Source organism: Caretta caretta, chromosome 6 (assembly GCF_965140235.1).
Source record: "Caretta caretta isolate rCarCar2 chromosome 6, rCarCar1.hap1, whole genome shotgun sequence".
Lineage (NCBI taxonomy): Eukaryota > Metazoa > Chordata > Testudines > Cheloniidae > Caretta > Caretta caretta.
The window spans coordinates 67,138,088-67,163,829 of NC_134211.1; the positions used below are offsets into that span (position 1 = coordinate 67,138,088).

Consider the following 25,742-nt stretch of genomic DNA (forward strand, 5'->3'; position numbering starts at 1 on the left):
TGAATTTATTGTAAGTACATAAACAATTGGTGCACATTAAAACACTAAGTATCAATGGATCTAAACATTTATATAATCTTATGGATACGCACTGTATAACAGAGAACCCCTCTGCCGCCACGGGGAGGCCGCCAAGCCAAGCCAAGCCAAGCCAAGCGGCCCCGCTTCCCCGCCCCGAGACATCGCCATAGTAACGCTCAGGCTGCCCCTCCCTACAGGCCTGAGAGCAGCGGCCACCGAGAGGGCAGCGCACCCCGCTGCAACCGGCCGCCCCCGAACACGGAGCCCGGGATCCTGCCCCGCCCCCACTCACCTGCACCACCCAGAAGAGGTTGGAAGCCTCTGGCCCGGGGGCCGGCTCCCGAGCGAAAGGGCGGCGCTGGCCTAGGCGCTGAGGCCCCGCTGGGCCGTACCAGTCCAGCAGCAGCGCCACCAGGGCCGCCGCCAGCAGCCCCGCCGCCAGCCGCAGCATCCTCCCCGGCCCCACAACCATTCATCCACCCCGGGCAGCACCTGTCGCTGCGGCCACCGCCTGCCCTTCTCCGGGCCACCCTGCTGGCTTCACCGCTTCCGCCCCGCATCGGCCCGGCCAGAGCGGGCCCTCGCGCCAGGGCTTGTCAGGCCGCCACTTCCTCCCATCTATGGTCTTCTTGGAGGACTCCTGTCTCTCCCTACGCTAATCCTGTTCCCGTTGCAGTCAGTGCGGGAGGGGAGAGGTGCAAGTTAGTTGAAAGGGATTTCAGCTCAACGCATTGAGTCTAGCAGGCCTTGCCAAGCGTCAGTGCTGTGGGGGAAGGAGGCCTCCTTCCTGCGGAGCCTGTTTTTATATAACGTATCATGTTTTAATTCATGTACTCCCCCATTGTCAGGCTGATGGATTTTGCTGCAAATGTTTTATCTTTGATTCAAATATCTCACCGATCATTATGTGAAATTTCCCCCACAGGTGTTGGTCCCAGCTTTGTCCCCACTGGAGCCAAGGGTGAAAGTGGGCCGCTACGGCGTACTGGTAAAAAGTGGCCGCCGGTACTGGCCTGTGCGCAGCCAAAGTTAAAGCGCTGTTGCAGCAAAGGACCCTGCTGCACTTTTAAGTCATTGCTCCTTATGCCCCCCTGGGCCACTGACCGGGGGGGGGGGGCAGCAAAAGGGGCATCTGCCCTGGGGCCAGCTATTTAAAAGGGCCCAGGGCTCCCAGCCACTGCCACCGTGACCACAACAGCAGCCGGAGCCCCTGGTGGCACAAGCTAGGCAGCACGGATGGGCTGGCTAGGGGAGGCTGACTCCCAGCCCTTCTAGCCAAGGCCCCACCCCTTCCGCTTGAGGCTCTGACCCTTCTGAGGGCCCAGAGCCAGGCCCCCATACTGGTAAGAGCTTAATGTTATCTTCACCCCTGACTGTGCTGCTCATGTACTTGAAGGACATCAGTGTCAACTCTCCTGGTAGTTGGTGATTTTCTTAAAACCTTGTTGATTGTGTTAGCATATGTATTATGGCTCTAGAGCCTAGGGCTTGAAGAAGAAGAAGAAATCTCAGTTTACTGCTTTAAAAAAAAGTAGTAACTCTCTAACCCTCAAAAAACTTGAAAATTTGCACCCAACAGGCTCAAAAGACAAGAAAAATAAAAAGAACTCAAGATATATTAATTTAAAAATCTCAGTTTTTAAATTAATCTCATAAATTGGGGGGCAGAGGGAAAGACTCAATTTTTAATACTTGGAGTTGGCAATATTAGGACTCACCCCCTCTCACTTCTGTATTACTTTCTTGGAACAACCGTCCTTCAAAAAGGATGGCTGCATGGAGATTCCTTTAGAACTTATTGGCAACTTATTGGATACCCCTTTCTTGGCCCAGGGAAGGAATCGCTTCAAAGCAACATTTGTGGGGACTTCCTTTGCTTGAGTGGCAGATGTGTTGAAGTTGGAATGCTTTTTTAACTTGTCTCAAAAACAATAATATCAATTTAGGGATCTGAGGCATTTGCTGGACAAATGGCCAGATTAAATTCACTTACATCACTCTCCCCAGCATGGTAGTTGGAGTCACTGTGTATTCTGCACATTACTGCAGCTAAAACTTGAATTTTAACCCTTGCTGGATCGCCACCTTTAGAGGTGTCGTTTGTTCAGGGCAATTTTGTTGCATAAAATGTTGTCATTTATTTGTACTGTGATACTCTGAAAAAATGGTACATCAAAATGCAACTTCATTGCATGAAGTATGTCAAGGTTCCTTTCCCACTCTGAACTCTAGGGTACAGATGTGGGGACCTGCATGAAAAACCCCCTAAGCTTATTTTTACCAGCTTAGGTTAAAACTTCCCCAAGATACAAACTATTTTACCTTTTGCCCTTGGACTTTATTGCTGCCACCACCAAGCGTCTAACAAATATATAACAGGGAAAGAGCCCACTTGGAAACGTCTTTCCCCATAAAATCTTCCCAAATGCTACACCCCCTTTCCTGGGGAAGGCTTGATAAAAATCCTCACCAATTTGCATAGGTGAACACAGACCCAAACCCTTGGATCTTAAGAACAATGAAAAATCAATCAGGTTCTTAAAAGAAGAATTTTAATTGAAGAAAAAGAATCACCTCTGTAAAATCAGGATGGTAAATACCTTACAGGGTAATCAGATTCAAAACATAGAGAATCCCTCTAGGCCAAACCTTAAGTTACAAAAAGACACAAAAACAGAAGTCTGCATTCCATTCAGCACAGCTTATTTTCTCAGCCATTTAAACAAAACAGAATCTAATGCATATCTAGCTAGATTACTTACTAAGTTCTAAGACTCCATTCCTGTTCTGTTCCTAGCAAAAACATCACACAGACAGAGAGAGCCCTTTGTTTCTCTCCCCTGCCTTGAAAGTATCTTGTCTCCTCATTGGTCATTTTGGTCAGGTGCCAGCGAGGTTATCCTAGCTCCTTAACCCTTTACAGGTGAAAGGGTTTTTCCTCTGGCCAGGAGGGACTTTAAAGTGTTTACCTTTCCCTTTATATTTATGACAAAGTATCAAAACACAGTTTATGGTGATACCATAAATTCCGTTTTAAAATAACCCCCCTTACTTCCAACAACCTTCAGCCTGTGTGGGCTTTGGCACACACAGAGCTAGGCTCCTCCTGGTCAGTGCCATGGGCTGGAGGCTCTTGGGCTTTCCTGGGGCGCCAGCCCAGCCAAGAGGCAGTGGGGGAAGGAAGGAGCCTGCTGGCAGGCTGCTAGTGAGCTGAGCACTCCAACCAGGGGCTGATTCTCCTCACAGTGCTGGGAGCAGGACATGCTCCGCCGGGGGGCGTGGAGAGAATATGGAGGAGCTGGGAGGCAAAGGGACAAAGCAGGTGGAGGACAGCGAGAGGGGGAACATGTAAAGGTTGGCGCCTGCCAGCACTCACCAGCTGCCACAGCTCACAGCCAGCACTGGCCAGAAATGGAACGGGGGGTGGGGCCCTGCTGGCCAAGAGCTGCGCTGGCAGACCGGCAGTGGGAGTGGCCTGGCCCTGCAAACTGCAGCTTCACCCTGCCACCAGCCTGGCATACCCACCCCCATCGCCAGCCACTGGACACCCCACCCTCCCACTTGTTGCTGGGGGGAGAGGTGTGGTTGGCTAGCAGGGATCTCACCAGCAGCAGGACCCGCCAGTACTGATGCAGGGGAGGCAGAAAATATGGGACAATTTGCCTGTTTTTAAGAAATAGTCAGGACACCTGCAGGATGGCTTAAATATTGGACTGTCCCTTTAAAAACAGGACATCTGGTCACTCTAACTATGTATACATACAATAGATTTCCAAAGGGGTTCTGTATCTCCATTCATAATTTTTTAGGGGTCTGCAAATTAAAAAAGGTTGAGAATCACTGGACTTGATGACCCTTGTGCTCCCTTCTAATCCTATTGTTCTATGATTTCTACAGCAACAGCTCTGCCAAGCTGCTTCAACTAATCCTTCCACCATTCAATACAACTACACCCAGCTCTGAGAAAGAAGTTGGAGTGCATGCAGATAAGTATTGGAATTCAAATCTGTGGGGCCCACCACAGCCAATGGCGCATTCTCTTAGAACTTCCGCATCTCTCTTTATTAAGGCATCCCCCTTTGGACTCATTCCCAGTAGTGATTTGGAAGCTGCATTGTGAGGGTGGTGTATACCTTATCTTTCTATTTCTCTCCATATGCTGGTAGCCACCAGTCATCACTGGGCAACTTTAACTCTAAATGTTAAGAAAGTTTTATGGAATTTAATGTAGGTTGTCTAACACTTTTCATTATACAAAAGAGTCTTCTGACCTTTTGTGGAAAAGCTGTAACACCTCCATTGTTTGCAGCAGATCTTTGAAATTCAGTAGGTGGTAACACTTTGGGTTAGAGAAATTCCTTTCTTTATCCCATGACATTCCCTTCAGGTTTTGCCTTGGTATCGTCTATTTGAGAAATTTGCAACAGTTTAATTTAAATCTGTTGAAAAGCAATAAAGCGTTTGTCTACACAGGAAAACTATACTTACAAGATGTGAATGCAAATGGCTGATGTTATACCAGAATGACTGTGTGAACACTCTTATTCCAGAGTAAGGGCAGGTCTACATTTAAAATACTGACTAGGTGCAGCTGCACCGATGCAGTTTGCACCACTGTAGTGCTTAAGTGAAGATGCTCCTATGCCAATGGGAGAGCTTCTCCCACTGGCGTAGTTAATCAACCTCCATGAGAGTCAGTAGCTACCTCGACAGGAGTAGCTCTCCCACTGACATAGCATTGTCTACACTGGGGGTTAGGTTGGTGTAACTGTGGGTATGTTTACACTGTGAAGCTGTTGACAAAACTTTTTTGTCTCTCGAGGGTACTTAAAAAAGCCCCCTCCTCCTGCGAAAGACAACAATTTTGCCGACACAAGTGGTAGTGTGAATGCGGCTTTGTCGGCAGGAGCGCTCTCCTGCTGACAAAGCTAACGCCACTTGCCTTGCGGGGCTGGAAGTATTTTGTCAGTAAAAGTGCCGACAAAGAGCATTTACACATGCTGACTTTTAACGACAAGGCTGTGTTGACACTGTGTTGACAAGGCTGTGTTGACATATAGGTATAGTTAAACTGATAGTTATATAGCTCCTTGTTTGGACACATATTCTGGAATAAGGCCAGGACTACACTAGAGACCTATGTTGGGATAAACGATGTTGCTCAGGGCTGTGAAAAATCCACACCCCCATGGGCTTGTCTACACCAGGCAGCTTTTTGTGACAAGGCTGAAAAGCTGCGTGGTGTAGACAAGCCCATGGGGGTGTGGATTTTTCACAGCCCTGAGCAACATCGTTTATCCCAACATAGGTCTGTAGTGTAGTCCTGGCCTTATTCCAGAATATGTGTCCAAACAAGGAGCTATATAACTGTATTAGTTTAACTATACCTATATGACTGGTAAGAGCAGCTTCTTGTTAATCAATTTAATGTAAACCAAAATCCGAGTGGCCACACAGGGCTCTGCACTGGTTTATCATCACAGTGCAGCTTCCTCCTATGGACAAGCCCTGACGAGAAGAGCAGCCTTTAGCGCCACAGCCCCTCGGAAGGGGTGTTGAGCAGAGGCACCGTCCTTCTGCCGTCCACCCGCATTCTGGCCACCCGCGCTGGCTGCTTCCGTCGAAGTTCGCTTCCGCCACCACTAGGCGTAGGAAGCTCCGTCCCCCCTTCCCGCCCTTCCCCTTCCTCGGCCCAGGAAGCAGGAAACGGGATCGGCTCTGAGAGCAAGTAAGTGCAGCGGCTTCAGCGGGTGTGACTGAGCAGGCGCAGGTCGCTGGCGCATGGTCGGTGGCAGCCAGGTGCGCGCACTGTCGGGAGGCAGATTGGGGCGCTGCAGCTTGGCCCGTCGGCCCCGGCAACTTGTTTCCGATCGGCTCGGTGGCGGAGAGGCGGGGCGGGACTTGCCTTGGCGGCGGTGTCGGTTGCCCTCAAAATGGCGGATGGAGGCAGTGGAGGAGCCGGATCAGGAGCGGCGGCGGGAGCGAGTGGTGGGATCCCCGTGCCGCCCCAGGAGCGGGCCATGGTGAGACTCCTGTTCTATGGGTCCTCCCGGGGGGTCGCCCGTGCCCGGCCCGTGGTGACTTGGTAACCTCCACGCGGACAGGTCGGAGCCTCCAGCGGATGGGAGCCCGGCCCCTTGCCCGCTGGAGGAGTAGCGGAAGCTCTGATTGCCGCCCCTCAGGAGAGGTGAGGGCCCCCATCCGCTGGGGGTTAGCGCCCCGGGCTCAGTGTGGACGCACCTAGCCCCCATTGTCTGGCCTGCGGTCAATGGCTGTTTCCCGGTGGCACCGTCCCATGCGAGGGTGACACCCGTGCGCTGTGTAGTCTACACAGCCTAAGCCTGAGTTAGGTGACCAGCGACCATCGATTGTCTTGTAGAGATGAGCGTCAGTGACAGGCGGAATAAAGTTTTCATTGTGCGAACTTGAGATAAGGGATGATGGCGATATTTTGCTTAAATGCAAGTTTCCCTGGGTTTGTATAGCAGAAAGACTGCTCGATATGCTTTAAGCAGCCACTCAGTGGCATGACAAAAATGGCCCTGATGCACCAGTAAAAGCAGAGTTGCAGCTGGGTACTCTCAGCAATATTTTGGAACAGGCTGTTAAAACAAGCAGTTGCCTAATAAAGGGTGATCTCTTGTATAGGTTTGGGTCACTAGTGAAAAGTAATATTTTCATAAGGTCAGTTGTTGAAAGTGATAAAATTAAATCATCCACCTCGTCATTCTGATCTGAAGGTTGTCTTGAAGAATAATAATCTGTTGAAAGGCTCTGTGATTTTTCCATCTTCCTAGATTTGCACAGCTGAAGTCAGGGGAGGGGCCTTTTTGTCAGAGGTAATACATGTCATGAAGTTACATTTAGGTTTAAAATGGAGGACAAATATTCACTGAAGTTCTGGGTTGCTATATGGAATTTACTCTTTGGGACAGGTATGTTTAGGGGCCCTTTATTCTTTATTGTCACTTTATTATTGTTTGTATTAGTGTCTATATGCCCATAGAACTGGATCTTATTTTCTTTCATCAGCCCCTGGAAAGCTGATGACTTCAAATGAAAATAAAGGGAATGGTATTGAATCAAAAACTTTAACACAAAATCTTGCCTGAAAACTCTAGTTTGAGAACTCTTTTAAAAGCATAATAGTCTACTCTCCTATAACAGGACAATGTTAAGTGGGAGCTGCACATTTATCAAATAACTTTTACCTATTTATCTTTTTCTTCTAAAGCAGACTTTAGAAATACCCAATAAGGCAGCAGTTCTTAACCAGGAGTGTGGGGCCCTGTAGGGGGCTGCAAGCAGGTTTCAGGGGGTCTGCTAAAATAGACCAGAGAGCAGGGCCAGTGTTAGACTTGCAGGGGCCCAAGGCAGAAAGCCTGAGCCCTGCCGCCCATGGTTGAAGCCCAAGCAACTTAGCTTTGCAGGGCCCCCGGTGGTGTGGGACCCCAGGCTTGCTACCCTCTAACGCTGGCCCTGGCTCTTAATCTACTGGATATGCAGAACAGTTGTGTGGTACACGTGGGCTGTGGAATTTTTATAGCGTGTTGTGGGGGAAAGAAAAAGATTCAGAACACCTGCAATAAGGTAGTCAGTGTCCAATGCTGGGAGTCTTCTGAGCTATAGACTGGGCTTCAATGGTCACTGGCTTCTACTTTAACTAGCAAAACAACTGTTTTGTGCACTAAAGTAAAATTCAACCTTGTAAGAGTTTATTTTGAATGTGAGTTGGGAATTCCAGCTGCTTGACAGAATAGCAGGGAAAAGCAGAGTGTTAATGTGATTGGTAAAATGTAGTAGGATTGAACTGATTGATACCATTCAACTCTCAGCCCCCAAATTCACAGAACAGGATAAGAAATAGAAAAATAATAGATATGGTGTCATTGGATTTGGATTAATTTAAATAACAACAAGCCTATTGCAAAGCCTAAATGAGAGGATTTCTTTATCATAGCACTCAGAAATCTCATTTGATACTTTGTGATCTACAGATGAAAATCATTTTATAAAAGTTTGTGTTCCATTTCCATACACACCTGTTCAGATAGCCACAAGTAGCTTATGGAGAGGTGACCGTCCTCTTCTTTGTGCATTATACCGTCTTAGTCTCCCTAAAGGGATGTTTCTGTATCCAGACAAGTGCAATTCTCTATCTCCCAACCCCTTCCAAGGTAATGATCATTTAAATGAGGTTTGGCAAAAACATCCACAATTCATTCCCTTCTATTTAGGGCAAAACTGCTCACCATACAATAGAGATTAACTTTTTGAAAGGTCTTAGTGCATTTCCATGTGGAAAGACATTTGTCTGTTTTTACAGAAAAAGTGTCTGAATACAACATAAGATTCCTCTCCCAAGGATTCTTAGTGGTGTGTAATGCCATAAGACAACACTTCTGTAATCTTAAAAACCATATCCTTCTAAAGAGACACTAAAATGACTGGTAGAAGAGACCAAATGCCCTAAATAACTGTGGATTCTGCGTGAGCTCTTTTGACAAAAGTTGCAAAATGAGAAATTCCAAAGTTAGTCATTTGCAGCACATTGAGTTCAGGAGGAGTTGCCAAAATCCAAATCCAGATGCTGGAAGAGGAGGAAGTACCGAATGGGGAGGGAAAGAAAGAAAATGATGTTGTAGATGCAGCATTAACAAAGGCCAGGAAATATGGGAATAAATGCCATATAATAATCCTCCCCAGAGACCCCAGCTTCTTCTGTACGCTTAGCCACAGATATCTAAATACAACTTGTGCTGCTTATGCTAGGTGCAAAGTTGTGTTTAAAACTGTGTTAAATTGTGGTGGCTTCTGCTCAAATAAATTTGTTAGTCTCTTAGGTGCCACAAGTACTTCTTTTCTTTTTGCGGATACAGACTAACACGGCTGCTACTCTGAAACCTGGGGTGGCTAATGCATTTTTAAAATAGAACATTTTTTGTAGTTTAGACATTCTCTGTGAACGATTAGAAGGCAAAAATAGTACCTTCACTTTATGCATTTGATAGTACTGTGTGCACAAACAGTTTCAGTTTCACTGCTTCCCTGTAGAATTGGTCCATTTCCCTGTTTGGGTTTTTCCCACAGCAACAGAGGAGAGAGAACATTTTTAAAATATAGGGAAACATGATTGTAAAGTGTAGGGAAACTCAGGGAGAGTGTAGTACCTGAAACTGCTGAAATTTCTGATAATCTGTTACCACTTTTTTTGTTTTCTTGTTTGACTAGATTTCACATTCATGGTGCCCAGTAAACTGTTCTGAAGTGATCCCCTGCCTTGGCAGGGATATGGTATTGAATTACTAATAGGTCTCTCTCTTTTCTAACTTTTATGACTCCTTACGGCTACTACTCTGATTTTCTTCATTTGCATTACTAAAATTCAGGAACTGGACATGCTAAGTTATGGAATTGGAATCTCTGACAAAGTACAGAGAGGCCAAGAGGATTTGTGCTCAGAAGCAGGAACATGACTCCATGGGCTCTGAGAGAAGAGATGAGATCAACTGAAAGTCAACATTTGTACTACTATAGTCTGCTTTGCTTTCAGATTCAGTAACTGCAGCGCTAGGAAGCTCACAGAATACCTGTTAAATTTAAAATAAAGCATTGATCTTATGACTGTGATTGTGTACAGTGAAAATTGAAGGGAAATCTCTCATAATTTAAACTCTGCTGTGAGAACAATGATGGCCAATGATTTGTTTTCTACCATGTCATCTAGCTGCAGGGTTAGACTATGAAATGGTAAAAACACTGGTGGTCAGTGTACAGTAGACCTTTCACTACTGCCAGCATTATTGGTGGGAGATCACCTAAAGTTCTCAGTGTGGACAAGGACGTAGATGTACTGATGTTGAGAAGATGAGGCACTTTATGGAAATTATACAGTTTTTAATAGTCCGATGTTAATTATAGGTGGGTCTAATAGCATTGCCTATTATTAAGGTTGCTCAACACTTCTCATGATAAGATCCTGTTCAGTTGCTTAGAACTTTGCTAGTTTTTACCATTTGGCTGAAAAATTCTAAATGATGTCTGGTTCAAGTTGAATTTTTTAGAAAATTCTAATCAAAATAGTTCAGCTGTTTCCAAGAATGAGGGTAGGGAAAAATGTGTTGTTTATGTTACATTCTTGTCTTTGAAATGCTCTCATGGTTTGGAGCAGGGACTTGACGTTTGCCTAGCGGTAGACTTTGTGTTGTGCCTTTTGCCATCCCTGTGAAAATTTGCCCAATTTTGGCCACATTACAAGCCTTTGAAAAAATTGTAGTTTGTACATGCATAAAGACTTGAGAGATTTTAGCTGTTGAGCTCTAGCAAGAGTCTGTCCTCACTGAGAATGCTCTAGCCCCTCACAGCTCTTAATACTGAGCAGACTGTACATGGTCCATCCCCACAAAGGGATTGAGCATGGTCTAGTTAAAGGCTATGGGGCTCAGGAAGGACTACATTGTAATAGCTGCTCCCAGCTGCTCAGGACCGGGTTGGGGATGAGCATGGGAATAGATAGCCTGTCTCTCCTGTTCTCTCAGTGAATCCCCGTGGGCACCCAGGTTGAGTGGAGAAGGAAGCAGTCTGATTTGAATGCAGAGGGGCCAAAAGCCAGACTGGGGGAGGGAAAGGAGTAAGTAGGGACAAGTAGCCAAGGTGAGACTGGGACTGTGTGGGGGTGTATAGGGGGAAGAGACCTGAAGATAGGGAATTGGAGACAAATCTGACAAGGAGCTTGGGTGTGATTGAGAGAACTGGGGGTGGCTAGGCAAAGAGACTGAGACAAGAAGCCAGGGCAGGGGCAGAAGTGGAGAAACTGAGATTGGATGAGGAGTCCAGGGAGAGAGCCTGGGACTGGAAACCAGTGAGGGATGGAGAGACACATTGGCTGAGGACTCAGGAGCCAGGGGTTGTACAACGAGATTGGGGTGGAAGGATGAGACTGACTGGGCAAGGAGACTGGATCTGGGTGTGGGGAGAGACTGCGTGTCACGGAGATTGAGAAAAGGGACAGTGAGCTCAGAGCAGGAGACAAGTACTGGCTGGGCAAAGAGCCTGACAAAAAGCTTGAGGAATGGACACTGGGAGTGGGTATGCAAGGAGAATGGGACTAGGACAAGGAGCCATGGATGGAATAGAGATATGACTTGGACGAGGACAAGTTGGAGGGGAGAGAGGCAGAAAGTATTAAGTTTGGGGAAAACAGACAAGTCTGTGCCCATCACAGCACATTCCCTTTCAAAGACTGAAATGGAGCCCAAGATTCCAGAGTCTCAACAATCAGCTGCTGTTGGCACGTATCTGTGAAATCCACTAGCAAAGTGTGGTACTTCCCCCCCCCCCCCCCTAATGCTGGCCTACTGAGAGGATGACAACCTACTGCTGCTACCAGTTATTCTGTTAACTCAAGTGGTAGAAGTCTGTGTGGTGAATCTAAATGTTCCAGCCCTGTTTATGAACCATGAAGGTGTCAATATGGTGCCCCATGATTTTTCTGATGTTTTTTTCAGTTGCTGGGAATAATTAAGAAAGGGATAGATAATAGGACAGAAAGTACTGTGTTGCCTCTATATAAATCCATGGTACACCCACATCTTGAATACTATGTGCAGATAGGGTTGCCCCATCTCAAAAACAATATATTGGAATTGGAAAAGGTTCAGAAAAGGGCAACAAAAATTATTAGGGATATGGAACGGCTTCCATATGAGGAGAGATTAATAAGACTGGGACTTTTCAGCTTGGAAAAGAGACGGCTAAGGGGAGATATGATTGAGGTCTATAAAATCATGACTGGTGTGGAGAAAGTAGATAAGCAAGTGTTATTTGCTTCTTCTCATAACACAAGAACTAGGGGTCACCAAATGAAATTAATAGGCAGCAGGTTTAAAACAAATAAAAGGAAGTATTTCTTCACACAACGCACAGTCAACCTGTGGAACTCCTTGCCAGAGGATGATGTGAAGGCCAAGACCATAAAAGGGTTAAAAAAAGAAACTAGATAAATTCATGGAGAATAGGTCCATCAATTGCTGTTAGGTTTTATCTTTAAGTTAAATGTGAAGTTTTTTTGTCTTTCATGTGACAGATTTTCTTTAGTTGAGTCCACTAACAAGTTGAGCAGTCTATTCCTTCCATGTCAGACTCCCACCCTTTCCAAATTCCAATGGACTTGTACTTTTTGCTTGCTGGCTAGAGAAAATTTTATTGAGGGAGGATCATTTGTGAAAATAACTTGTATTTATGGGAAATATGCGTGTAGCTACCTTCTGACAGATGTATTTTTTTTGGCTTATGTTCACTAGAAATGCCTCCGATTTTAAAAAGAAATTAAAGAGTGGGAATACTATGAAAGAAGGCATGAAGTTCAGAACTGAAGAAAAGAAATCGAGCAGTTGGAAAGCACCTGTAGGAGTCTAAAGAGCTAGAATAGGAGCAAATAGCAGAGATGTGTCGTGGGGCAAAATATTAAAAGTCTCAAAGGTTCTAAAACTAAATATGAACTACTTTCTGTTGTTAATTTATCCTGTAAATGTGGATTTGTATTTTTCCTGGTGCACAGAACTTCAGATTGTTGAAATAGAAAATGCCCCTGGTTTTGTAGTAATCATTGTTTCTCCTTAGATATCCTCATTTTCTTAATTTTATTTCTCCGCTGACGTATTACCCCAACTCTAATTTTCTTGCAGTGGTGGGATGAGAGAGTTGACTTTCAGGCTGCCTTTTTACAACAACTGGCAAAGTATGTTCCAAACATCTACTCTGGTGAAATGGACCCCTTGCTGGAGAAGCAGGAAGAAATGGCCCAGATAACCATATTTGACCCTCTGGAGTGGTACTTGTTTGGGGAAGACCCGGATGTCTGCCTGGAGAAACTGCGGCAGTGCGGAGCTTCTCAACTCTGCGGGAAGGTGTTCAAAGGTGGGGAGACTACATATTCTTGCAGGTAAGGCACTAGTCATCATGAATATTTCCTGTGAGGTCACTCAGCAATAATAGACTTTATAAAATTATTTTTGCTGCTAGATGGATCCCGCTAGGATCCTTGAGTAAGTGGCTATGATAATTGTTTTGCTATCACAATCTACTTTAAATTGAGCACACATTATATTATATGTGAAAAGCAAAAGTTGAAGTTCTCTGGGTGTTTGCAAATCATATTAAGTTTCTTGACTTTAAATTGTCAATAGGTGTGTAGAAGACTTAGTCCCCAAAGCACAAGAAGTCTTTCAACTGCAGCATGGTTTGATCTACAGTCCTCCTATCCTATCATCTTCTTTTGTCATACTCCCACAATGCACTAGTCTGGGGAGATCCCCATCCCTTTTTATTTTAAAGGCACTGTGCAAGCTGAAATAATTGTAAAATTTAGCTATACTTGCTGATTCTTTTTTTTTTAAAGAAGCTACATTTAATTTAGACTAATTAAGTATGTGGGATGAATCAAATTTAAGATAGAAAAGGGTGAAATATACTAGTTCCATTCAATGACTATTTCATTATATGAGCCGAATGTTATTCTAGGTGAGCTGGGAGCACTGCCTATTATAAGGTTTCCTGACATTTCCCTGAACATTTCATCTGCACTAAGCATGCTCCATCCATCACCTCACTACTCCTACATATGACCAGACCATCCCAACAGAGCAACTGAATGTGCCCCATCCTGGGATAGGGCAGGACTTTCCCTGCAGTTGTAGCTCTGGGCTGCTGCAAGTCAGGCTGGGGACTGTAATTGAGAGCAGGGAGTCTGTCTCTACTGTCACCTCAATAACTGCCCTGCTGGGCACAGACAGAGTGGAAGCAGAAGCTCCCTTATTCAAATGCAGAGGGGACAAGAGCTGGACTAAGGTGCGGGTCAGGGAATGTAGATTGGGACAGGGAGCCTGGAGGGAATGTGACTGGAACTAGAGAATGGTGGCTGGGGCTGGGATTGGAAGCAGAGGGAAACTGGGAATTGGGGCAGGTAGAGGCTGGGAATGGGAGATTGTGGTGAAGGGGACTGCTAGCCATTGGAGAAGGGACAGAAATTGGATGAGGAACCAGGAGGGAGGGAATTGAGACTTGCTGTGGGGGGAGGGACTGGGAGTGTGCATGGGAGACTGCAATAGGGAGTCCAGAGATTTGAGGCTACCATTTGCTGGGCAAAGGGACTGGTACTGGGGTGAGAAGCCTGTGGAGTAGAGACTGGAACTGCCTAGGTGAGGAGAATGGGACTGGGCTCAAGAGCTAGGGATGGGGAACAGACAGGATAGGGTTAGGTTAGAGAGTACAGAGCAGAAAGGATCATGCTTTTGGGGTAAAGGGCAGAAAAGTCAGTGCTCACCAGAGAACTCTCCCATTCAGAGCCTGGAATGGATCTCATGATTCCAGAGTGTCTCCATTCCTGTGCTGTTAGCAAGTATCTGTGAACCCAGTGGCAAATTGTGTCCCCTCTCGCTCCAATGCTGGTCCACACAGAGGATGACAACCGACTGTTGGTATCCATTACTCCTTTAACTTAAGTAGTAGAAGTCTGTATAGTGGATTTAAAGGTTCCAACCCTACTGATGACCCATATGGGTGTCATTATAATGCCAGATGATGGAATGTCAGTTGTTTTTGGTTTAATTTTTTTTCCAGTTTGCTTGTTTAAAAACCTAGGAAATTGCACACACAAGGCTATGTTAAGATTGCAAAGTCCAGCACTCAAATATTAGGAAATGCCAGAATGAAAGTTGTCTGTGCAACCTTAATTCCATTCCCTTGTGGGTATGTATTATGATATAGTTTGTTACATGATCACATACTATTTCCTCCACTGGACCCCTTCACTATTCAGTAAATGGGAAGTACAGTTGCATATCTTCCTTACTCAGTATGCAGGGTGAACATCTATTCAATCATTTGTTTTATCCTCTTTGTTTTAATGTGTGGCCCTAGGCCTTATTTACTGCACATTATTAAAATCCTGCTCCGAAGAGACAATTATTAATTTCCTCATGGGCTTTTTCTGTGATGGTCATCACTATAGTATCTGAGTCCTTCACAAACATTAATTTATTTTCACAACACCCTTGTGCGGTAAGGGTTTGATATGTCCATTCTATGGATAAGGAGCTAAGGCACAGAGCTATTAAGGTCAAAAGTATCTACTAAGCTTGGGTGCCCAATTTGAGGCACCATGACCTGACTTTTCAGTGTATTTAGCAATATGAAGCACTTTGTATGTTCAAAACATAGCTCCCATTGACTTCAGTAGCACCAGTGAGTGCTCAGCATTTCTGTAAATTAGACCCAGGGTCTCAAGTCAAGCACCCAGAAAATGAGAAACACACCATTAATGATCACCTGTCAAAAGTTTGTTTTGAGTGACTTTCCCAGCAATAGAAACTCCGTGGCACTGGCAGAATCTAGTTCTCCAGGGCAGCGTTTATTTGTCTTTACCATGAGACCATATTTTCTCTTCCTGCAGTCCCCTGCCTCATTCCCTACACACCTTCCAAGCTCTGCATAAATGAGGCAGGGTCCTACAGATGACAGCCTTCTCTACACAACAACAATTCATTCCCAGCACAGGTCTGTCCAGTGCACTGAATGAGGCAGAGGTCCTGTGGAAAAAATATAGTATGAGCTCATGTAATTTAAGACTGTATCATAATGTATACACACTAGGGGGCTGAATTCAAATTGAACTGGAAACATTAATTTTGGCATTTCCGAACTTGAGAGCTTGACTTTGGAACATTAAAAACTACATTAAAAGAACATATTATGTGTAATTGTATTATAAAGGGACCCTTTCCGTATTATAAATTGTAACTGATGTAACACAGATGTAACATAGCTTTTACATCAACATCTTGCATTGTTAAGATGATTACAACTCTATTCAGAAACCACATTATAGACTACCCAAGAGTAGTCTCTAACATCTTGTTGTTCTTTAAGATCCCTGTCCATGCTAGGCAAGGGAACACCTGTACTAGCAACTATTGTTGGAAAATGGTAGTCAGGCTGGTTTTAATAGAACCCTGCTTATGGATGTTTAAACGGTAGCATTGCTAATATGGTTCAAACCAAATGTGGAAGGGTTGGAACGTTCATTCTATATCAGTAGCATGACATAGCCATGCTTTGATGCCTGAAATTGAGTTTGGCACCAGCCGTAAAGGTGTAACTATGGCAGCAGTTCTAGTATATGAATATTTCATTATTTTATTTTAGAATGGTATCCAAGTTAGTATTTTTGTTGCAGAGACTGTGCAATTGATCCGACATGTGTACTCTGCATGGACTGCTTTCAGAATAGCATTCACAAGAACCATCGTTACAAGGTATGAAAATCTGTACTGTAAAGTTGTACATGTTGCTATAGAGAAGTTTTCTTGTGTGTAATAGCAATACACACAGATTATGAGAAACTTCAATTCCTACCCCCTGAAAATTACCAATTTGTTGAAATGAGTGCTGGAACAAAAAAGAGCATGTCTTTCATAGGTCTAATTATTGTTATCCCTTTTGACCAGAGCAGTTAGACAAAAAAGTGTGGTCTAGTAGGTTGCTCCACTTAGGAGGGGAAATTGGTGCTAGTCAGATATTTATTTGTTTGCAGTTTTGTTTATTTACAAGGCTGTACAAAGCCCTCTGTCTCTGAACAAGGAAGAAATCAAATAGCAGAAAACTGCTTCTTTTGCTCTCAGAACCCGAAAAAACTTTTTTAGGCTGCATGTCTGACCCAGAAAACTCTTCCCTGGTTTCTTCCAGGATCAGACACTGTGCTTTCAGCTGCTCCTTCAGGATGTCTCCCCGAGGGCTTGTCTCCCTGTGGGTTAATATGCACTAACATGTTTGTGCACTAGTTGGTCCGTGTAGACATTGCTGGTGCGCACTGCAGTGTACAGTGTCGTACTGCACTATGTTAAAGTGCACTGTGAAACACCAGCAGCGTTTACATGGGCCGATTAATGCACAACATATTGGTGCACTTTAAAAGTCAGACCCCTATAAGTGCATTTATCCAACCGTGTATGTCTTTCCCTGTTTTTTGTCTGTTCTGTCTTACCTGTATAAAACAATACTCAGCAAAATCTCCTGGGTGGGTTCACATCCTCCTTTTGTTTTAGGTGAGGGTTTATCCTTACAGGTATGAACTCACCCTTCAACAAACATAACTATCAGTCTCAATGAGGTTTTGACTCAACACATAAAAAGGCTTCATCCAGCGCATAACACTATAATTGCATATTGGGAAAACTAGTTTTCAGGAAACTTTAGTTGCAAAGTTAAGCACTGAAAAGTAAGGTAATATTAAAATTGCAAGGACAACCTTAATGTGGCAACCTTATGTGTTGGCATTGTGATAGCTTTGCCCAAAATCATATACAGTAGACACCTGCAACTAGATACCCACAGGCCAGCCAACTCGGGCTCATGGGCTCCAGCTAGAGCCCGGAAGTCTTCACAGCAATGAAACAGCCTCATAGCACACGCCCAAGTTGGCTCTCACAGGCCAGGTGCTGGTGTCTAGTTGCTGTGTGGACATACCTATAGTAAGTAAATGGCAGAACTGTGCTCTCTTGTCCTGAATCCCAGTCCAGTGCTTTAAACAGAAGAGCATGTCATCTCCCTACAACTGTCTTACTCTGTCTATTTTGTGCGCAGAGCAAACAGTATGTGATCACATAGTTAATGACTATATGATAACTAAGGCTATGATTTGGTCATGGCAGTCATGGATTGTGTGACTTTACCAGACCTCTGTGACTTCTTCGGCTTCAGCCTCTGTGACTTCTTCGGCTGTGTGCCCCTGCCTTGTGGCGGGGGCTGTAGTTGGGGCCCTGCACCCCCCTCGTGGCTTCCGAGGGCCATGTGCATCCTCCCTTCCCACCAGTGGCCGGGGCTGTGCACCTGTGGTTGGAGGTGAGGCTGTGAGCCCCTGTCCCGCACTGTGGCCAACTCTGGAGCAGGGGCTGTGCGTGCCCCCGTTGCGGCTGGAGCCGGGGCTGTGGTGGCCCCCCCAGCCACCATGGCGAGGGGGCTCAGCCTGTCAGTCTCTGCCCCATGGGACTCCAGCTGTCATTCCTCCTGCCATACCTAGCTCAGCCACCCGGTTATTTTTAGTAAACTCACAGACCGGTCATAGGCTCTTGTGAATTTTCGTTTATTGCCTGTCCGTGACTTCTACTAAAAACAGTGACAAAATCTTAACTTTAATGATACACACACACGCGCGTGCGCTGAACTAAGGTTGCACAGGCAATAGTAATAATCCTTGTAACTGGTAGATTATTCCAAAGAATTTAACAGACAGGTAGGTTGCCTATTAGATATAGAGGCCAGATTTAAATCTCAGAAATGCAGTGCACATGTTCCACATCTCAACTCCATCACTGTAGTTAGGGATGTGCAGGAGCAGGTTTTTTGGTTTTATTGTAGAGGTGTCAATTTCCATCTCCACATCGGAGATTTAAATCTGCCTTTGATTTAGTAGAGTACATTAAACATGCAAAATAATAAGTGGGCAGAGGCACTTTTCCTCTCCTCTTCTTTAGCTCTTAGTGGAAAGAACAGAAAATACTGGAGCTCTCTAACCTCTCTCTTGTTTTGATATGATGTATAACTTTTTGGGGTGTTTATGGCTTTTTGGGAATGTGCAAAAGATATCTCAAACTCTTTCATTTTAATTGGTTTCGCTGTGCTAATCAAGCAACTTTTTAGCAAATCTGAAGAGGATAATTTAATTCATAGGACTGAGACACTTGTTATAACTTACAATTGTTAAAATCCATAAGAGATTACTTGTTCCCTTTGTAAATAACAATCAGAGTAACAATGCTGAAATTTCAGTTAAAAAGCGCATGTTTATCGAGCTTGGTAAAGTACTATAAATAGTACTTAAAAATGACATGTTTGCAAGCTGACCTTGATAAAGAGATTTCCAAACCCATATTTGGTAACAAAATAAACATGTATGTATGCACAGGGACCAGTACAGTCTTTTCACCAGTCAGATCACTATTGCAATCTACATACTGTTTTTGTCTATTTCTGCATTTGGATTTATTTAGTTTTTTAAACTGCTTTGGGCTTGAGGCAGGGGGTATGGGTAGAGAAATTAACAAATGTTAAGTTTCAAATGCAGGAGATTGCTTTAGGCCTGGATTTTCTCTTCCTGACGGCCTTTTGATGGTCTCTGAGCCAAATCCATGTGACCAGTGAGAAATTCTAACTGTTTCTCCCTTATTTGGGGAAGGATCATTTGAAGTAACTCCTCAGGCTGCTCTTTTCCTGAACTGTCCTCTGCTGTCCCCTTTTCTGCCTGACTTCACTGGTGGTGGTTCCCTTTCAAAAGCCATTGCAACAAATGCTCAGTTTTGTGAACTGAGTGGAAGCATACAGGGATCATGAGCCTTTAAAGCTGATGTACCTCTGCAGAAAAGTTACACTAAAGAGCATCTAAACCACCATATATTCAACTTAATTGTAATCTTTCACAGTTTAAAAATGTACTAGGTTTTTAATGAGATTCATTACTTTGGCTGTTTAACTTGCATCCACCTCAGAGGCTCTTTCTTACCTGCATCAAATGGCCATGACTGCCCTTTAAAGAGGAAGTGCTGGCTATGCGTGCACACATGTATTTAGTGAGTGCACCTTCACTGATAATCAAGTCAGGCATGCTAATCTAAGTGTATTATCCTGACCATAGGGTAGTCCAGACAAGGTGGGTGGTGAGAGAAACAAGCTTTCAAACTACACGGAGCTCTTCTTCAGTAGGGTAGCCTGGCAGTTTGGGAATAGGTTCAAAGAGCCTCCAAAATATTAGGGTATGTCTTCACTACCCTCTGGATCGGCAGGCAATGATCGATCCAGCGGAGATCGATTTATTGCATCTAGTCTAGACTGGATAAATTGACCCCCGAGCGCTCACCTGTCGACTTCTGTACTCCAGCGCCGCAAGAGGCGCAGGCAGAGTCGACGTGGGAGCGGCAGCAGTTGACTCATCATGGTGAAGACATCACGGTAAGTCGATCTAAGTACATTGACTTCAGCTACATTATTCACATAGCTGAAGTTGCATAACTTAGATGGATTCTCCACTGCCCCCCACCCTGGTGTAGACCAGGGCCTAGGGAGTGGTAATGAGGAAGAAGGTGTGCTGAGAATAGCCAGATCAAGTACATTATTCTGCACTTCTGTGAAACTCTTCATCTGATGATCTTAAAGTGCATTACAAGTATTCTTTAAGCCTTACACTATCCCTGTGAACTATATAAATAAAATATATGTAGCTTCCATATATTTTAGCTACATATATATGTTTCATATGGATGAACTGACTCCCATAAAGGATACATTAAAAGGATAAATAGAAGCCAGGAGTTGAGTTTCCAGTCTTCTCTTCCTAGTCTCTTGGTAATTTAAGATGGCTTCTTTAAGGCCAAGTAACAGTAGTTGGAACATGAAGATAGCAGGTAAGTGGCTGTGATGTTTCCCCAGTTCGTAAATACATTCTAAACCTTTAAATTATGCTTTTTTTTTTTTTGAAGGGGCATTTTTAATAGCAAATAACATTTTAAAAAGTATTTTGTGTGATAAGGCCACTTATTATTACTTCTAATAACTGTTTTATAAGTACTCTTGTAACTGGGATATCAGGGCAAATTATGTACAATTACTGGTCTTTCCTGCACTTCATCTTAACTTTATGCTGGACCACTAGCCAGTTCAGACTTCTCAGAAAGCATTGTGCAGACTCAAACTTGGGGCATTGCATTTAAACCCTGAACTTGGTTTTAATATCTCACAACACTGGTTAGAGAAAATGCTACACAGCTACTTAGTATACGAATTATATATATTAGTTTGCTAGAATAAGGATTTTAAACAGTACTTTGAAATACTTCTAAATGACTTGTAAATAAAGCTACTAGACAGCTTTGCTATCTGTAATCTTGTCTATAAAGACTTTCTATAGCAGTCTGTTTTTGCTACTTATGCAAAAGGTACCCCTGGAACAAATATGAATAATAACCTGCATCACAACTGTAAAGGCTGCAGGGCATTGGCATTCCTTTTTTTGATGTGTGTGCATGTGTACACACTCTGTCTTCCATTCAGAATCTTTTCCAGAGATGAACTTGTGATTAACTGTGGGACCTAAGGTTTAATGCTTGTCAATGAGTTCTCAGACACTAAAATGAAAATGTAGTCGCTCCACAGTAAAAACAGTTATGCCTTTCCAGCATATAAAAGAAAACTCTAGTGCATGATATCCTTTCAGCAGCAGTTCAGTCTTGTGCTGATGGATGATTCTCTTGCCTCCCTTTCCCTATCTGATAGAAATTCTTGCTTGTAGCCGAAACATTACCTGTTTTGAAACACCACACACAAATTAATTCATCCCTTGGATTTCTGTAGCACACACACTCTGTAGGGTACTATCCTAAGCCACACTTAGTCAAATAAGGAATCTACTAACCCTCATCTGTTGAGTTGTGCTCTTTTCTCTCACGTTGATCTAGAATCTCAATTTGAAACAATTCATCAGATAACTAAATGTGATTTCTATAGGCTTTAAGGATAATAAAAGCTCTTCTCACAGCTCTCCCTGTAGGCCCACACATCGTTTTTATTAAAGGTTTCCATGGTGGCTTAAGGCTGGCATAAACACTTACCTGTAGCTAAAATGTTACAGGCTTTCAGATCTGCCCTGAGAGTAGTCACATTCCTGGCCTATCTTCCATCCTTGAGTCAAGTTTAATGGGAACTCTCATTAGCTGCTCTAGATATAATATTTCCCTTATCTGCCCACAAGCCCTCAATGGCTCTACCCCAGAGTCAAAGGCATGTTAAAATATGTAGAACTGCCTTAATGGTCACTTATATACTGGCTTCAAGCAGCTACTGGGAGCTTTCAGAAAATACTGCAGTGTCCCACTCTCCGTTCTGCCCCTCTGGTCACCTGGGGTTCAATACATAGCCCCGCTAAAGGCAGTGCAGGTCCATGCAAATGCAGGGTTCTGCCTACGTGGAACAATTTGCAAGGTTAAGACCCAGCTGTGTTCCCTACTCTGCTCTCTGCACATGTGTAGACACATAAATAATTTCAGCAAATCCCACCCTTCTACCCCACTGAAGTTCTCCCTTTCTTAATTAAAAAATAAAATAAAATGCTGCAATATGAAAGCATATGGGTTACACAATGACACTTCCTACAGGATAGTTATTTATCACTGTGTTGAAGGCACATAAAATGTGCATGTATTGGCGTAACAAATACATACTTTTCTTGTATTCTTGATTTTTTTACATGCGTATTTGTATGTCTGAAATGCCTCTTAATTTTTCAGATGCATACTTCCACTGGAGGAGGGTTTTGTGACTGTGGGGATACAGAGGCATGGAAGACTGGACCACTTTGTGTTAACCATGAGCCTGGAGCAGCAAGCACTACAAAAGCGGTAAAAATAATACATAAAGAAAATCAGAGATGAATATTGTCTGTAAAGCTTCAAGCTTTGTAACATGCTCCCTACCTGTCTAGAAGAGTTACCATTTGCTCTGCGAGGGGCAGGGTAGAGAGGAATGATGGCAGTATGTTTTTCTGCATCTGTGATGATGAAAAAATGTGCTCAGGATCAGGCTGCTGGCTTTTAAAAGGGTAGACTAAAATTTGAGTTTGCTGAATGATCTTTTCTAAATGTTAAAGGACAAGTTTCAATACACTACATTAAAGAAAAACACTCTAGGCAATGTTTTGCATCTTGTCTGTTGCTAGTATTTACAACATAATATAAGGCATGCACATGTAAAATTCAGTATCCTTGGGTTGGGGTGAGGGGGGAACCAACCCAAACCCCTCAAAAACCAGAACTTGCAATCAAAAGGTGCTACACAAACTTTTAGACATCTAAGTCTGGGAAACAGAGCCCAGAAAAGCAGATGCTTCAAACCAAACAGTGGCTAAAGAGTGGTTGTTCTGCTCCTCCAGGCTTTCTCAGGGCGTTGACTGCTCATTGTTGCCTTCCAGCTCCAAATGCCCTGCAGAGCTCCCTGGTCCCTAGTATCCCCTGTCCCAGGCTCCCAAGGGTAGCTTGCTTCCTACCTTCAAATGCATGTTGTAAATAGTAATAACATTTTTGAAAAGCTTTAAGATCATTAAATTTGGGTATACATGTCTGTAACTTAAGGGTAAAAATCCTTTTCAGGAACATCATAGGGATTAAAAATACCTGACTACTAGCCAAGAAAATCAGTTAGTTTTTAAACTTAAAATCCAAACGCACATTTTCGATACTTTCAAATATTTGCATTTCTTAAGTTTTAACCTAAACTTTGCTTTTTGTGACTTTCTAACAGTTCTTCTGGGTGTTTTTTTTTTAATTTTTGCACTTTAAATTAATGTTAGGCACTCTGTACCTTAATTCCATCTTCATGCAGTTCTTGTAACTGAATACGATATAATATCATTTACTTATTGCCTTTCATCGTCAAGCTTTCCAACTGTCTCTGCTAACTGATACTTACTGTACAAATTGTTGCAGAGGTGAAATATAGCCACTTCTGAGGTGAAATGTAGCAGTTGTTTCATAAACATTGTGAAGTTAGCATAGGAAGTTAAGAATATTTTGTACAATTGATTACAGGATTGGACTCACAGGTATTTTTCAGGCTTATGCAGTTAATTCTTAATTATCCACAAGTTTTATGGTAACAGTTCTCACCATTTCCCTGAAAGAAAAGAGAGGAACCAAGCTGCCATTGCAGGGAGGGGGGGAGAGAACAGGCCGAACACATCCTCCGTTTCATTCCCTGTAAGTTTGTAATGGGGAGAGAGGAAAAAGATCTTGTCCATTCTGGGTTTGGGTGTTTTCTTTTTTTGTCTCTTTTTAGGAGCCCAGAGAAACCATTAATTTACCAGGAGTTTTTTGGTATCTATTAGAGCGAGATATGGAGAGAGGTGCTCTATCTGCATACTTTCCTTACCTGAATGAGGGAGGGTGGAGGAAGACAGGGGGAAGTCTTTTCATTACAGGGTTGATTGCCTTTTGTTTGGAATATCCTTGTCTATAGCAGCCTGTTTTTATCCTTTACCAAAGGTCTGTGCTTGGTACGATTTACCCCTTCAGCTGCCATACTGTAACTGAAATTTAGCTCAACACAACAGTGCTTCTATGAAGCCCAATTCACAAAGCTTCTGCCTGACACTTATCCTTTCTCCTCCAAATTTAAGAACATTAGTAGTATAGTTGGAGTAGGAAAAAAATTAAGCCCAGATATTTAAGACCTCTAATACCCAGGATCTGTAAGAACCTGACTTCAAATCATCACATGGGTGCAGAGAAAGATATTTATAAAATCAGCTGTAGACATTTTAGTTGGCAGCCTTGACTTGGAATTCCTCTTCTAAAGCTCATCAGGACAGGAAAAGTCTCTAGGAACTGTGGAAGCCATTGGTCATTTCACTTCATTACTTGTTTCATTTCTGTTCCAGGTTTCCCACCACATGCACACTGTGTAGTTTTGATTTCTTTTTTTTATGCCACCTAGAAGCTTATGGGCTACGTGAAACTGCATGCTGCTTTAGGAAGTTTCCAAAGTCATGGTTCTTGACAATATCTAACTATATCACCAATATGTTATACCCACTTCTATCAAACCATATACTATTCCATGTGAATGGAATCTGGATTTGAGATCTTGGTTTTGGTAATTCTCTTTTCTCCCCATTTTCTTTCCCTTTCTCCCCATACAACATATATATTCTGAGATTTGCAAGCAGTTTAGTGCAACCGTAAAATTAATGGAAAATGCATCCAGATACGCTGGACTGCCTTGAAAATATCAACCGCTGTGTCTAGGTCACAAATCTCTGAAGTTTCTCCATTTACATCTCTAAACGTGGATACCAATATAAGAAGCCATTCCATATATTCAAAAGATGTAGTATTCCCTTATTATTTACGTCCCGCATATTCAATCCCTTCTTTTCACAGGGAAGGGTGACAGTGAAAGAGATCTGTGGCTGATGGCTGTATTTGTATGTTTGGTTACCTAGTGGTTCATGAAAGGAAGACTTACAGACATTTTGGGAGAATATGCAAACAGACTGAAAGGATGAGACATCAGGGATTGCAGTTCAGGCCTGGATTTGTCATCTATGAACATCTTCATATGAGTCAGAAGCAATGTTGCCATCCTTTTTACTTTTGTAACCTAAGTTTCCTAACCCATTTAATGAAGCTTTTCACAGCCTGTGCTTAGATCAGAGAAGTTTACATGTTTTTCTGTATCTTATTTTCTTAACTAGTATCTTTAAAAATGCACCTATATCGTGTTTGATTTGGTGGATAAAACTGTTGTTGGATTATTTCTGAGAAATTTTGCAGGTAGTGATAGCAAGGAATTGAAAAGTGGTGTGTTTCACTTTTCCCCAATGTCACAAAGAGGCTTCAGTGGGGCTGTGTTCTTATACAAAAGATATCTTTCTGGTTGTGCAGTTCTCATTCATTCTCCTCAGCTTCATTAGTCTTGCTCCCTTTAGTGTAAAGTGAATATACCAGAGTGTATTGTAGGGCAATATATTTACCATTATGCCTGAGGTCAATAGACCTTTCTAATGACACACACACAACTGTAATATGATTTCAGCCTTGCTTTGCATATAATCAAATTCAGTACTTTTATTGTTTCTTTAAATTATATTTATATGGCAAGGATTTTTTTCTGGAAAGGATATA

At 43.3% G+C, this 25,742-nt stretch overlaps 2 protein-coding genes across 8 annotated transcripts in view; one reads left to right on the plus strand and one right to left on the minus strand.

Annotated features, from left to right (window-relative positions):
* The window catches only part of TMEM62 (transmembrane protein 62), a 51,353-nt gene extending 50,709 nt beyond the window's left edge, over positions 1-644 (minus strand). Inside the window, exon 1 of one of the 4 annotated variants that reach the window (XM_048854908.2) lies at positions 314-644. In XM_048854908.2, coding sequence (XP_048710865.1) covers positions 314-493 — 180 coding nt within the window. In that variant the 5' untranslated portion in view covers positions 494-644. Of the gene's footprint in view, positions 1-92; positions 112-313 lie in introns of those variants that run through there. The other 3 variants (XM_048854911.2, XM_048854909.2, XM_075129675.1) reach the window with 3 other exon arrangements.
* Positions 645-5,656: 5,012 nt separating this feature from the next.
* The window catches only part of UBR1 (ubiquitin protein ligase E3 component n-recognin 1), a 145,887-nt gene continuing 125,801 nt past the window's right edge, over positions 5,657-25,742 (plus strand). For 2 of the 4 annotated variants that reach the window (XM_048854895.2, XM_048854896.2), the window contains exons 1-4: positions 5,760-6,044; positions 12,708-12,964; positions 16,256-16,334; positions 22,353-22,463. In XM_048854895.2, coding sequence (XP_048710852.2) covers positions 5,955-6,044; positions 12,708-12,964; positions 16,256-16,334; positions 22,353-22,463 — 537 coding nt within the window. In that variant the 5' untranslated portion in view covers positions 5,760-5,954. The other 2 variants (XM_048854897.2, XM_075129678.1) reach the window with 2 other exon arrangements.